Raw genomic sequence first — 15,306 nt, 5'->3', positions numbered from 1 at the left:
GTTTTCACACCACCTTTAATGTGAGTCATGCCTTTGAAATCACAGTATTTTGGACACGTTCTAGAAGACTTCCCATGAAAGGGAATTTAAATCCCCTGTGTGTTAAGGTGCAAATCAGAAGCTGTCCTATTGCATTGATGTGCAGATTTCTGCATTTCTAGGAGAGTGACAGGTATCCATGCATTTTAGTCTGGAACTTAACATATGCTTGACTACATATTAAGAACCAAAATATAAAATTTTAATAGTTTTAATTTAAAAACAAAAAACAAAAACCCAAAAACTTTTCACTATCCTTTCTCCTATTTCCGCTTTTGACAAGCGCCAGAAAGTTTCATCTTGAATATATCGTACACACTGGCTTTGGTTTTAGAGTCAGAGGAAAATATTTCGTTTTTCACACACAGAAGTAAAAAGCTACATTCTAACTTCAAGTTACACTTCATTCAGCTGCTACTTGCTATTTTCTGGTAGTAATTCCACAAGTGAGAATCTAGAATGTCTCCCAACCTGAAAAAAGTCAAATCCACTACAAAGCTGAAAGTCTCCAGAAAGTCAACAACCAAATGGGTACGTCCAAAACCAATTACTCAATTCTAAAGGTGGTACTGCCAAAGCAAGACTGAGACACTGGGAACGCATTATGCTGCCTAGTGAATCATTTCTCCAAGCATGTGCGGGGGGGGGGGGGGGGGGGGGGCAGCATGAGAGAGAGAAATCAAACGTTTTTGGATACAAGTTTCTTGCCTGCACTAGTGTTTTCTCAATGTTCATGAACATCTCCACATTTCGATCCATTCGGGACGGATTCTGCAGGTCAAACCTCCGCCTGTTGAGGCAAGTGATTCAAAAATATTTAAAAAATTCAACTTTCCTACTTTCAATAGTAAAGAAGCTTTCATGTTTCACACAAGAGACAGTTGATTGTGGTAGCTACATAAGAACATTAATTATAATAACATTTAAAGCACAATCTCAAGCACATTTTTACTCCACTTGGCAGCCCTCAAAAGCCAATGTATCACAATACCAATCAACAAAAATGCAACCAATTTGTCAGTTAGAAAAATGAAGGTTGAAAATCTCCAACAAAACCCTGTAGCAGGGCTGTGCGCCTCACAAGAGTCACACAGGATGATTAAATGAAAACACTCAAATGACCAAGATGGATTTGAACAACCAGAGGAAATAACACGTGAACAAGTTTCATGTTTCTCTTATTACTAGTCGCACCCATCCATCAGCCCCAGATTCCAGGCCAGGAAGAACACAGCAATGCACTCTCCCTCGGGATTTTCTAAACTACATATATATATATAATATATATATGTGTGTGTGTGTGTGTGTCTGTCTGTGTGTGAATATATGTATATGTGTATATGTGTGTGTGTGTGTGTCTGTGTCTGTGTCTGTGTCTGTGTGTCTGTGTGTGAATATATGTATATGTGTATATGTGTGTGTGTGTGTGTGTGTGTGAATATACATTATATATTTTGTGTGTGTATGTATATATGTGTGTGTACAGCTTAGACTTTCTACCGGGGAAGGGAGAAGCACAAAAGCCCCCCAAAAAGCATTCTGCCGCACCCATCCAAAAGCCACACATATTGAAAAGTCATGGATGAATCAACTCAAATTAAGAATTTGAATAGCATCCCCTAACAACCTGAAAGGTTAGGACAGTAATGGCACTATTAAGGACTAAATTCAGGCGCTGCAGATAGCTGAATTAGCCCTATCCCATGGAGTCATGATCACCAGCTGGGTAAACAGCACTGCAGGTGCCTCTGGAACCGAACTGGTCCCGACCTTTAACGAGTCGGCCTTTAACGAGTCTTGCTCTAAACAGCAAGATCTATTTAGATAATCAAGCTGCTGGCCCTTCGGAGACACTGCCTGGTGCATTTCTGTACCTCAGAAGTTTTGGAAAAACCTGCCAAAATACTCTGATAACGCTCCTCACTGGGGCGCTGCGCTGGTGTTCGGAAGTGGCAACACAGGCAGAACGGATTTCGGCATATAAAAGTAACAAGCACCCTTTACGTTTAACGCAGTGAAAGAACGTGCACGTAATTACCACGCAGGGGCTGACGCGCTTCAAGTTAATACCTCAAAACTTAACCTGCAAGAATTTATTCCTGTGCCCGTATCTTAATGATATTTTCTTTTAAACACATGCTTCTTTCCAGTAACACATCAAATCCATTTCTACAGCTTATAAATATACAACGAAGGTAAATCAAAGCAAGATCGATTTTTAGTCACAAAACCCTTACCGCCAATCTGCAGTATCGCATTCACATTATACTACTGAGTTAAACAAAGACACCTCAACGGAGACCACCATGTTTTCCTTCATTTGAGGCTCCCTAGTGTTTTCAAAACGATGTCGTCCAAATAGATGGTTCTACATAAATACGCTCTGGTGGCGTGCATCGCTAGGATCATTGGCTATTAGTGAATGACTGTTTCTGCAATTAGTGGTCGCTATCTTCAAGCGGCGTTATGGATTCCTCCCCCCACCCTAATAACTGGGCAAACAAGGTAATATTCTGCTGTATTTACTACAACCATCTTTCAACAGTTAAAAGACAGTTATGTTCTCTCTAAAGAGTCTATACTGACTTCTAGTGATAGGACGAGTTATCAAGAAGCCTGTCAGCTCGCTGCACAACACGAGATACATTTTTAATATATTAATGCATTATTAAGGTATTTTACATCTATAATACATAGGATTTTAACAGCCAAGATCAAGCGACCTCTCTCCAATATTCATGCACTGATAGCTTCACAATCTGTTCAAAGCGTATGCTACTCGAATAGGTGTAATGAAGTTTCAAGGCTGAATATAAACACCAAATATATACAAATAAATACAGCTATACATGTCCCCATGTTTTGGCCTGCTTTTGCATCCCATAATCTAAGAGAAGCAGGTCAATATATTAAGAAATAGCACTTTTAGTAGTAGCCTATTTGGATGAAACAATAACACTAATTCTTCCAGTTCTCGGTTTAACTGATGCCCTCCTAACAGGTTTTAGCAAACAACTACTTGAATTGCAGTGATAGACAAGGTATGTCCAGGTGCACTGGATAAGTGCATTTTTCAGACATACCTATTATGACGAGGAAACGTACTTCTCCTATAAGACAGATCATTCACAAACAGGTTAAGCAAGAGTGACAATGCATACCATTAAAAAAAAAAAATCACGTTTCAGGCAAAACACCACATATTATTTGGTTGAGTCAGTGAAGGATACATTCCAAGCTCTAAGTCTGAACCTCAGAGTTAAATTCAAGTATTACTTCCCTCTACATCCCACATGCACAAACACAAGACACTACCCACTAGTTTTGAGGAATCAGCAAGAGAGTGAGAAGAGAGGAGGCAGCCACATATCTGAGCTTTGCTCTCAAGTTTCAACGACTGAAGATTAAATTTGTTTGGAAAAAGTGGGAATGCTTAAGTATCATGAAGTAGGAGCCAATAAACTCCATCTTTACAGCAAACAGGTAGCAAGACTCTCCTGAAAGATATGGCACATAGAACATTACAAGTAGGTATTACGTCTTGGATGACAGCAATGCCAGAGGAAGGAAAAAAAAAAGCTTCTGACAGCAGTCACTCATACTAGCTCTCCGATTATTTCCATCTCATATATCCAATTAGTTGATATGAGTGTAAGTAACTCAAAAACATCACAACCATACGAAAATAACTTTATTTTTGCCTTTTACTTTGTTCCTGTGGATCACAGAAACATGTCCAATTCCAGGAATGCCGTTACAGATCAACAACAGGAGATCAGGAACTATTTAAATAGGTGTACAAGAACAGTCACTGCTTACTTTTAGCTAATGACTTTTCCCAGTGTTCTCAAATATAGTAATTTACGCTACTGCCCTCTTGGAAAGAGCATTATAACTTAGAAATGCACAAGTCATAATGCTACTGGGATGTCACATGAGTCGTCGTAATATCAGCATCAGTAGCTGCATGGGCAATGTTTCCACACTATTTACACTCCTCATTTGCGAAGGCCGATAAGCAACTGAATACTTAATATTTATTGGTATCTATGCTATGCTTCATATTTTACCAGTAGTAACTAAATCCCTACACTTATACAACAACAAAGATTTCCATCTTACAGGTGACAGAGATGCTAAGATATTGGTTAATTTGCTCAGCTATACAGCAAATAAATGGCAAAAAAAGTCTCAAGTTTGTAATCTAATTGCCAAACAGAAGGCTCAAGAGCTCAAACTTGGAAACTTATCTTTACATTTGGGAGCGAGCAGTGTGTCTCTCAAAAAAAGCTGCCATGAGCAAAACGGGGGGGGAAAAAAAAAAAATCTCCTCTTCCCATCTCCAACTCCCTTGCCTACCCAATTCTCCAGAAGTATTAAAGTTTAAGTAGTTTGCATAGGCATTTTGTGTGTTTAATTTCATGCAAAAGGTGTATAAATCAAAATAAAAACTTACCAGCCCTGCTCATTCTTATATTTGTAAGCAGCACCAAGAATGTGACATAATGTACCTCCAGCTTTGAAATCCATGAAGCACTTTGCCTAAAACCAGAATGAAAAGTGAGAACAGTGACACTCACTTCTATGTAATCATTGTAATCAATGTGAACGCATACTTGTTAGCTGGCAGTTTTAGACATCTGACTTATCAAATGCATAGTTTAATTTTCAGAGAATCACTTCATAGTTCTAGGTTCTCCTTTCAAAACACTTCAAGAGCAAGATTAAATTCAATTTTAAGTGGATTTCTTCACGTATGCCAGCAGAACCTGATACATCTGAACTTCAGTCTTTTCTTGTTTGAGTATCTGCAAAAAAAAAAAAAAAACCCTTCCACGGCTATAAAGAAATGCAAATCAGAGCTGCCCTTTGAACATCCATTTTGCAGTAAATTAAAACTAAACAATCAGTTAAGAACGTCTTCATCTATATTGAACAGACAAAACAAATCAGTAGAAATGAAGAACTAGGAGGAACACTGAATACGGAACCTACGTTTTGAAAATTTCCATTCACTTCCATCCGTTACCGTAATAAATAGTTCAGTTAGTGAGGATCTGAAAAGGTCACTGTGCAGATCTACGCCAAAATGCTAAATTCAACTCATTTCTTTACCTTCCTATTCAGAGAGTACAGCTGAGCCATGTATTAGTAAACATACACTCAGAAGTCAAGAACCGAAATTCAAATAGCAGCACTAAGACTGAAAAAAACCTATTGATTCCCACCAAAACCATTCTCTAGAAACCTATGTATGACTGCTTGCTACGTAAGAACTGCATATTTTTGTCAGATTTCAGGTTGGAATGTTTTGGGTTTTTTTTTTCACCTTGCTAATATCTTTAGTCAGAACGTTTCCATGTGCTTGGAAAAAGCAAACTCCTGTCAGGCAAAGCAAGAAACGGAAGACATTTGGATAGCTCAGCTAAAAACCAGTGCATCAGACAAGCCTAACACTAGGATTTATTTCAACCGTGCTTCTCAGACCATTGACATAAATTGACTCTGATGTTCTCGCATGTGTGATTCGGAACAGGAAGAAAAACATGCAACAGCATTTATGAACCAACCAGTTAGAGGGGAAGCTACCTATGACATTATCATAATAGAGCAAATAAACTGTTTCTGTCAACCAGGCCTTCTCTTTGTTAGTCACGTGGGAAAGTAACACGTAACTACAAAAAAAAAAAAACCCTCTTTTTTCTGTGGTATGGCTCAAGTTGGTTTAATTTCTTGCAAGAAGTGAAAATGTATTTACAAATATGCACTAAAAGTAAGACTGTTCCAAATAACTTCTGTTTTCCATTAATTGCAGCACTCAACTGCTTTTGGTAGCTTTTATATAAAAATTAAGAAGATTTAAAAAAATTTATTTAGAGAAACAGATTCATTTCCCAGACAGCTTCAGATATGCTTAAAGAAAGCTGCCCTAACAAGAATTGAAATGACAGAATTGGATCTATCGTTTAAATGGGTTTCCACAGCAGAAGTCGATACTCTGCCTGGATGTCTCTGCCTCCCCACGCTAACCAGAAGGCCCCCTTCCAGGACTGCACCCCACACCTCCCAGCTCCATAAAGAGTACAGTACCTGCCAGGCCAAGCGGCACACTGGACTTAAGCTCTTCTAACGTTGCTCCGTTTGACGTAAGACACCCAACTATATACTGGAAAAGGGAGTGAAACTTATCTTTCCCTAAGTGTGCTAACCATGTGGCCCAGGAGTAGTTTATTTTGTGTTTTTCAATAAAAATAAGAACTTGCACAATCCACAAAACAACTGCTGGGGGGGAAGGAGAGTTCAACGACTGGCTCCAGTTACCACTAGTTTTCAGTAAGCCGCCTTCTACTGGAGCCAACTACAGAAAGCACAAAGTTGGAGACACGGCACAGACGGAACAGTTTTCAGATTAATTTTTCATATTAGAAACATTCCTGACCTAGGTTCTAGGTAACTTTTTAGATCAGAACGAGTCATTTTCTTTAAATTCTGTTATATTACGTTTCAGGAGCGTTTGTTAAAGTAGAATGACCACCAACTTACAGACAGTCTTAGCTCTACTAAGAAGTGTTGTAAATTCGTTCTTCGGTCAGGCAACAAAACCAGTAGCAGGGGCACTAAAATGAAACGTTCCTTTCCTCGGCTGTAGGAAGGACTGCTAGCTAACGGAAAGCAAAGCAGTTCTGTGAGATATCAGATATACCAGCATACAATAACACCAGAAAAAAGATCCTTCATAACCATTCAACAAGAGCAGAACTGCTCCGAGCGTGCCATCTGTTTAGAGCCCTACTGTACACAGAAAGCAATAAAAAGATTTCAAAGCTGCCATACGTCTACCCGCCAATTCTGGGGTTGCATATATTTCACTCTCATTCTTCGCAAACTAAACTCCTTTACAGCTAGAGCAGAAATTCACCTCTGGAGATAGCCTCTGATCATAAGCTTGAATGGAAACAAGATGTTTTAACACTGAATGAGTTTACTGACATACTACTTGGCTCCCTGAACACAAGTGCTGGTTTTCAAACATGCCTATGCACACACATGCATGCAAACTCCAGCTGCCCTAAAAAATTTCTGCCTAACACAAAGCCAAAAAACCTTTGTAACAGTGCCAGAAAAATAGCGATTATGCGGATTGCTATTGGTTCTGTTAGGCTGCCCTATATATGTAGGGTCATCCAGAATCACCCATTTCTGTTTTTGCTGACGTGCTGGACACGTCACACAACTGAATGAAACCACAGCAGCAAAGCCTGCTTCATCTGTACTTTGGGAACTGTTGACCTAACCGTTCTACCCAATCCCCCCCTACTTCAAAATTTTTATTTTTAAGAGAGTTTTTGGGGAGAAGGGGGGAATTGCTGCAGCTTCTGCATCACCTAGTTGACCTAGTTGATCACCTCATCAATAGCACGCTCACTTCAACCATTAAGACCTGACAGCACAGCAAGTAATCAATGACCACAAGAGTTTCTAAAGAGGCAACATTGCAGTGACAAGGCTACACTGTCGTGCGCTGAACAGACAATTCTTTACCTTGGCGTGCTGAAAGGCAGTCCCGCGGTCTGGCACAGGACGCAAGAACCTAGGAATCCCAAGCAGCCCGAGTCTGACAGTCACCACAGCAGCTTTGGCAAATTATGATTTTATTTATCAAACACAGAAAGATTAGCCAACGCTAAACTACGAAAAAGAGTACACAAATTTCTCTCACAGACATAAGTCACTTTTTTAAACTGTCTTGCAGACTTCAGCAAGACCCTCTTACGCTTGTAGCTATGATTTAAGAAAAGGAATTAGCTTTTAACAATTAGACAAAACCTGTTCTGCAGAAGGGATTTAGCTGACAATAAGCCAGATTGCCTTCAACATTTTTACCCAACAAATCCTTCACGTAATCCTTTCAGAACTCTTCAGTCTTGTTATAACAAGGCAGTTAAGATCAGCTGGATTCATAATGTTCTGTCTTAAAGGTTAGCAGCATCTCAGTGCAATCTTCAATCGAAACATGCATAACTGTCTAAGACAATTAATCAAATTTTCTTTTTTGAGAATTAATAAAGGTAGATAACATGCATTTAAATGCAGTAATTAGAAGACATGCACTGAAGTCAACTGTAACAACAGTCTTCCGTTTACTTTAGAGGCGTTCACAGATCCTGTACTGTGCTGCATCCTTGTCAGGAATAGGGACTTAAGGAATGAACAAACCTCTACGGGGTGGAAGCTTCCACTATTTCATCCACTCAAAGCACTGGAAGTATATGAAGTTTATTTCAATAAATGCTGACTGCGGTGGTTTAAATTCAGTCCAGAGAAGCATACCTTGAATGCTGTCTGAACAGACCAGCGTCCCTCTGTGACCCACTGCTCCACCGTTCAAGTGTAGTCACTCAAGAGAACAAGTGTGAGGTACGCTGGCCTGAGACTGCTTAGTACTTGGAAAATAAGTATAAAGACTCTAATGTGAACTGGAGGAGGAACAACCTTGGACTGATATGTTTTCACTAGCAAGGGCTCCCGGAGAGCCACATCCCTGTGTTTTGCAGCGACTGCAGTTCTAAAGAGCAACACTTGATCTGAAAAAAATTGCACTACTAAGGGAAACACCGCAGTGCCTGTTCACGGAAATCAGTATTCAGCATCAAAGATGGGACTCTTATCTAGGGCCTTTAACGATGGTAGTTGTGAGCAACTCTCACTACTTGAGGACCTCTACAATCATCTGCAGGTAGATAGCATTCAAAGTTTCAACGTTTTGGGTTTTTTGTTTGCTCCTTTTTTCCTCCATAGGAGCATGACATCCTCCTCACTGATTTTTAACTTAATATCCTCCCTTGCCAGGAACATGGTGATAAGGAGCAGTCATTAAGATAACTACAAATTTTCAGTCTCCTTTAGTCTCATTCAGTTTCTTTTCAGCGGATGTCTTTTAAACAGCCTTATCTGGAGATTAACAACTTCACTTGAGACCTCCCTTCACCGCACCTCTCCAAGATGGACACAGAGGTATAGAACTGAAGCATTCTGGTGCTATGATACAAGAACAAACCTTCTTAGTAGCCAAAAAAATATACTGAATTACACGTCTACATGCCTAAAAAAAGTGAAAGCTAATCTGCTCTTAAGAGTATATACAGCATTCCCTCATAAGAGAACAATATAAAGTTAGGTGTATTGAAGAGTTGTTCGCTGTCAGAAGTAACTGATAATACAGAGATCCAACTGCTGTAAGCTGAAGCTAAGCAAATTTGATCAATTAGAGCTTTGGAAGAACAAAAATAGTTCAACACAGGAGAAATATGTACAATGCCACCAAACCTTTCATGACCAGATATTATTTTATTTAAGGTATGACACTGATGTATGGCTTGGGAGCACTCAAACGATTTAGCAATTTCCTGCTGAAAACGGGTAGTTTTACGGTCTACGCTGCCATATCAAAACAAATCAGCACAGTATTCACCTCTGATCCTAGAGGTCTAAAGTTTTGTCATTACCAATGAGAAGTCATGTGATCAGAACGGGAGAGGTGGTGGGTTACATCTGAATGACACTTGCAGTGCTTCCTTGTGCGTTCCTAAGCATCAAAAGATTCACCCAATAGGTAAGTTTGAAAACCCCTCCTCCGGAGGAAAGATGGATTTCTAATTAGCATGAATTCACACTCTTGACAAAAACAGGAACACAAACAAAATATACGTAGGAAAAAATTAACCACAAACTAAAAAGAAAGTATTTTAAAATGGTGGACCAACGGAGATATATGAGTACATTCAATTGTTTTCTAAACAACGTGAGTTCATGACACTAAACAGTTATAAATATTCCCCACTGAACTTTCTAACAGAATCCTGGATTGCATAGTTGTAGGTCCCTACTGAGTAATCGGAGGCAAAGATAATCAATGACTCACTACTGATCGGTAACATTTATCAGACGGTATATAGCACTAACTGTTTTGAGTTGGTAAGTTCTCTACAGTAGGGGACTAATTTAAACCAGTGATTACAACATGGCAATTCATCTGAAGTTCTTCTATACTTCACTGTTGATGTGCACAATGCTTACGTACATATTTATGACAGTCTTCCTGGCCTGCAAAAGATTATACTAAGTCACCAGACTGGGTGCTTGATACCACGAGGATGCTGCAGTCCTTACCATTTGTTCTGTCCTTCTCTTGTCTCTATCAGATGTTTAGACATCCAGTTTGTTCAGATATGATCTTTTTTTAATGGTATGCAGGGTTCCAAGCACAACAGGGCTAACCTCTGAATGGAATCACTAGGAATAGTACTGGTAAAGTTCTGCCAAGTTTAAACTTTAAATACCGTAGGCAACCCTCAAACCGTTGATGTTGTTTCTGTATGTTTCATAATAACACTTATCAATATCCTGAGTGACTGAAAAGCTAACCTAGACTCACTAGGTAATTATGCACTACCAATACACATATTAAATCTGACCGCATTACAGGTTGGAAGTTTTCATTGACTATTTCTGCTGTTTAAAGCTTGTTTGCTTTAGAAACAGCATGTTACTTGTTCTGCTTAGGATGTATTAGTCTGAACAAATCTGACTTTACATTTGCCACTTTACAAAGGACATGCATTAGATGTTAAAACTTTTCGACAATATTTATGAAATGATTTGCAAACGTGGAGAGAACAACCTGTATTAAATTGAAAGTCCGCTCTTGCAAAAAAGAACTGTTCTATTTCACCCGTTCCACAGAACGCTCTGACAAAAGCTTCAGAATAAGCAAAGACCTCCCAATCAGATGGAAGCATGCCAGCAACACAGATACTGGATAAACAATGCAATATACTACTGTAATAGCAACGGTTAACTCTAATACTCACAGGAAGCTTTGTGAAGGCAGGATTGGTGACATGTTTTCCAAAGGCATCTTCCTGGAATTGCAGCAGCTGCACTACCAGCCCAGCCAGAGTTTTATTGGTAGGAGCATCTGCTTGAACATACTGAAAGACAAAACACACACACTTAGTTGGAACAGAGGATAATAAAACACAAAGACTAGTTTAGCAAATCCCCAGACTACTATATCAGCTGCCAAGCACAGTTCAAGATGTAAGGATTGGATTGCTACGTGTGCTTGAGGGTGGAGGGCACCAAGCACAAATATATTTTTCAAGCTATAATCTTAAAATAGATCAAGTACCTGTGAATCATCATCAATTCATCACTGCCACCGGCGTTTTACAGATACAGATTAACTACCTCAGTCTGATTTCTAGTTCCTAATAAAGTAAATCGCTAATTCTGGCCCAAACACACACAAAGGCTTCTACAGCAACTTTATAAGATCCTTGGCAATTAACTACTACAGGTTAATCCCCATAGTATCCATGTGTTACTATTCAGTCTGTCACATAAAAACAAACAAAAAAACCCCTAACCCAGACAACTACCCCTGCGATGTTCTGCAACAATCTAAACTGTTCCCCTAGGTTATACTTGTAATAAAAAGCATTCATGCCAAGGGGAAACGACAGCATGGAGCCTACAAAAATTGAGTGACTGCAGAGTTTTAATTACTCCCAATACTACAATATTCACTTATTGAACGTAATCGTCTCGCTAAGCCAAAAGACTTCCAACGGCAGAATTAAGTCAGAAACGTTACTTGTTCTTACAGAATACGGTACTATTAGCTATTCTACAGTCACACTTACCTGGGTAATCGTATGAACCGCAAATGCCTTCACTCTTCCTTCAAACGAGATTTTTCTAAAGCCCCACAAAAGTTCTGTGCGCCAGAACCTTTACAAGTTTAAATCTGTTGTCTTAACTAGCAGGCCAACCTCATTAAGCTTTCCCAAGCACCATCTAGGTAGTGAAAAACACTATAAAGAGCATGACTTTTCCATGACAATTTTACAGCATTTAACTACCTGAAGGTGCAAGTTCCTTCAGTACTGGTTAAGAGGCAGATAGACACATACAAGAAATTAAATCTTAGTGACTCAAATGAACCAATCAGCAACAAGAGACTCCCCAGGTGTCCTACTATGCATATAAAATCTGATCTGGAAATATGACCTTATACAAGAACAGAAGGATAAACTTCCAAAGTTTCTTCTTACTTTCCCTCCACGAAAGGCAGGCAACTGTGACAATGTTATCCAATTAACAATGCCTATCAATTCACATCAGCTACTACAGAGACATGAAACAGCAGTAACAGTCTTTTCTCCCTGCTGGAACACCCCTGAAGACTTTTGCTCTTAAGACTTTTAAAAATCCTCTGGACTTCCATGCTCCTCTCAGCTAATAACTTTTTTTTTTTTAATTTTTGGACTAGAAGCTCTCAGTTGGCTGCAGCTGAACTCACCAGAGCAATCTAAGCAGCCTTTTTTTGGAATTACTGATCTCAGATGGGATGGCAAAATAAAGCACAGAACTAACTCAGGTACCCTAGCTAATTCAGCATCTTTACTTAAAAAACTCAAAGTCTTTGCATTAACTTACCAGGTGCTGCAGCTCCCTGCAGCTGCTTCCCCAGGGGAAGCATCCCCTTCTTTTGCCTTTGTTACAGGTAGTAGAATTCTCCAGCGGGGAAGCACCAAACAACACCTAAACTCCTACTGCTAAATTTGCCAGAACTCTTTTTGTCAGAGTCCTAAACCAAGGTCTGCTAAACCAAGACAGACGATTACCAAAATGCATGCAGTGCTCCAAGCTTCTTAAGTTGTTAATACAAGGTATACCTTACGTTATTTTTCTTACTGTTTTAAAAACAAGTGACAGTCACACCCAGTATGTACAGATGCACCACATCACAGCTAACAGCCCTAAACCTCCCTTTACTTTGCACATGCAACCTCTACACCATCACCTTATGCTAATATCTAAATAAAACTTTCACCTTTCAGCTCAGTTGTGCTTATTACTATGCACTCAAGCAAATACTAGCTAAAAGATGTGAGCAAATCAGGTAATTACTAAGCTACAGTTTTACAATGCATACAAAAGTGAAACTAAAAGCACAGCAAATTAAGTGCCAGACTTCACATTAAATAACCCTACTCCTAGTCTCAAGAGAGCCTTGGTTTGAACACGCTCACATACCATGCCTGTTAAACATGCCCAAGAAGCAAAGCTTAAGTCAGGTAGTCCTAACTTAAGACCAGTTATTTAAGACTGTCTTGTCTCTCCACCTAACTGTAGCAGTTTGTCTAAATATATAGAGAGATCAACAGATATAAAAGTTTTCTCAGTAAAACAGAGTACACTGTAATACTACACCTTTAGTTTGCACTGGAAGCATGCTCCAGAAAGATTTTTTTAAAAAAAATGCAAAAGCTACTTTTACATATCTTCTCTCAAGGTATACAACCTTCATTATTAGAGCATTATTGAATATAAGAGACCTCAACCGTTATAACTCATTTCACAGGGAAAAATTAACTCTGCACTACTGCATTTGCTTTATTTTTAAAATATAGTATAAAAGTCTTAAATCTCTTTGCACTAAATTTAACACAACACATTTATGCGTGTTGAATAATTTTAACATTATTTATGTTAAAATAACAATATTTTAAATGAATAAAGCATTGAATGAAAAAGTGACTTAATCATAAAAATGCAACACGACAGCAAATATCGATGGCTCCCATTAAGAGTTTGTGAAATAGAATAACAAAGCATTTCTGTACTTAAATAACCATTACAAAAATCAATCACCAACCCAAAAAACTTTGAATTCAACCAATCTACTTCTCAATCCGTACAGTCTACTTAGTCTCACAGCTTCTTTATGCCGCCTACAAGGAAAACTGTGTCCTGCTTTGCCCATAACTCTAACTAAGGCTCTCACAGCCTGTAGTTTGAGGGTCCCATGGAATGTGGGAAGATAATCCATGAGGCGATAACCAGAGAAAGAACATACACACGCTTCTTCACATAAGCAAGCCAACAAAAACAGAAAATGAAAATCAATGGGGAAATATTCCAAGGTTTGGGGGTTTCGGTAGGGTTGGAGGGGCACTTGTAAGTGAAAGTCATTGAGACAACAAACACTACAATCAAAAATAAACGGCGTGTGTGTTTTGGATTTAAGAGATGAAGAGCGTTGCTCCAGCCTATTGTAAACATACGATGACTTAATGCACGCAGTACTGTTGCCTCAGTCAAAAACTGAATTCAGAAGAGGTAGTATTCTTGCAGGGACTTACTATATTTAATTAAAAATGTTTCCTTTAGAAAAACATTTGCATGACAACATTTTTAGGAAACTCTTCTTCGACGTGTGAAATTTTTCATGCATTTACTACTTTACATGCAGGTCCCACTTGCACCTCTTGCAGGAGGCACTGACAGCTGGCCAGCTATCAGAGAGGAAGATAACATTAGGAATCCCTAATTCTATTTTAGACTATATCTTGCAAATTTTTTTTTTTTAGACAGGTAAAGTCATTTCTTTGCCCAAGGTTTCTCCTAAACAATAAGGACAGAAACCTTCAAAAGGAAACAAAGACTCCCCTCATTCACGCACTGTACCAGCAATGCAAACAGATCTTGCTATAGGCTTTAAGCCAGCAAAATTAATAAGATAGTTCCTGGTTGATACACAGTGTTTTTGGAAGAACACAGAACCTGTGAAGTCATGACGCCTGCAGTACCCAGCTGTAGTTTTTTACTATGCTCCATAGCAGATAGAAGCTGAAAGTGATGCTGCAGTAAAAAGAGATTTTTAAATAGTAAATCCCAAAAGGCAGAAATTATGTCTTGTTACTAGCCATATAGCTTTGGCATAAATGGATTTTTTTTTTTTTTAAGTGCTGAAATACCACAGCCCAATCTGTACTGCAAAGATTTTCAGGCAATTAGAAATACAAAAGAGACGCACATCCTTAAGCTATACTGGCATCAAGCAGAAAACATATACGGTCAGAAGTCTTTTAGCCTAACTCAAATCATTCAGGAAGAGAGCAACTACTAGCAGAAGACAGCACTTATCTTCAAGATTTGCCATTACAACTGCACTGCAAAAGCCTTTTGTCACATGGACACAAGAGACAGGTTTGAGTATCCAGCTTTGATGTGGTTACTGACCTTAAATAACCCCATTATGGCTCCATGCTGTAGCACTGATGCACAAAACCCTTTCCTTCCCAAAACACAAAGAGCATCTAGGCTTAGATCACTAAATAACAGGGAAAAGAAAACGAGCATTAAAATATTTTGATTTAGGTTACAACTCGCTTTTATTTCCTTTTTAAGGAAAGGACA

At 38.9% G+C, this 15,306-nt stretch overlaps 1 protein-coding gene across 2 annotated transcripts in view; it reads right to left on the bottom strand.

The window, feature by feature from the left end:
• Window positions 1-15,306, bottom strand: part of SMARCC1 (SWI/SNF related BAF chromatin remodeling complex subunit C1) — a 106,799-nt gene that overhangs the window by 87,383 nt on the left and 4,110 nt on the right. Inside the window, exons 1-4 of one of the 2 annotated variants that reach the window (XM_009684134.2) lie at window positions 11,745-11,859; window positions 10,911-11,030; window positions 4,496-4,581; window positions 748-829 (exon numbers count right to left, since the gene is read on the bottom strand). In XM_009684134.2, coding sequence (XP_009682429.1) covers window positions 748-829; window positions 4,496-4,569 — 156 coding nt within the window. In that variant the 5' untranslated portion in view covers window positions 4,570-4,581; window positions 10,911-11,030; window positions 11,745-11,859. Of the gene's footprint in view, window positions 1-747; window positions 830-4,495; window positions 4,582-10,910; window positions 11,031-11,744; window positions 11,860-15,306 lie in introns of those variants that run through there. The other variant, XM_068933981.1, reaches the window with a different exon arrangement.

Source organism: Struthio camelus, chromosome 2 (genome assembly GCF_040807025.1).
Source record: "Struthio camelus isolate bStrCam1 chromosome 2, bStrCam1.hap1, whole genome shotgun sequence".
NCBI lineage: Eukaryota > Metazoa > Chordata > Aves > Struthioniformes > Struthionidae > Struthio > Struthio camelus.
The sequence above is the reverse complement of the archived record's forward strand: the minus strand, read 5'-3'. Positions and strand labels throughout refer to the sequence as shown.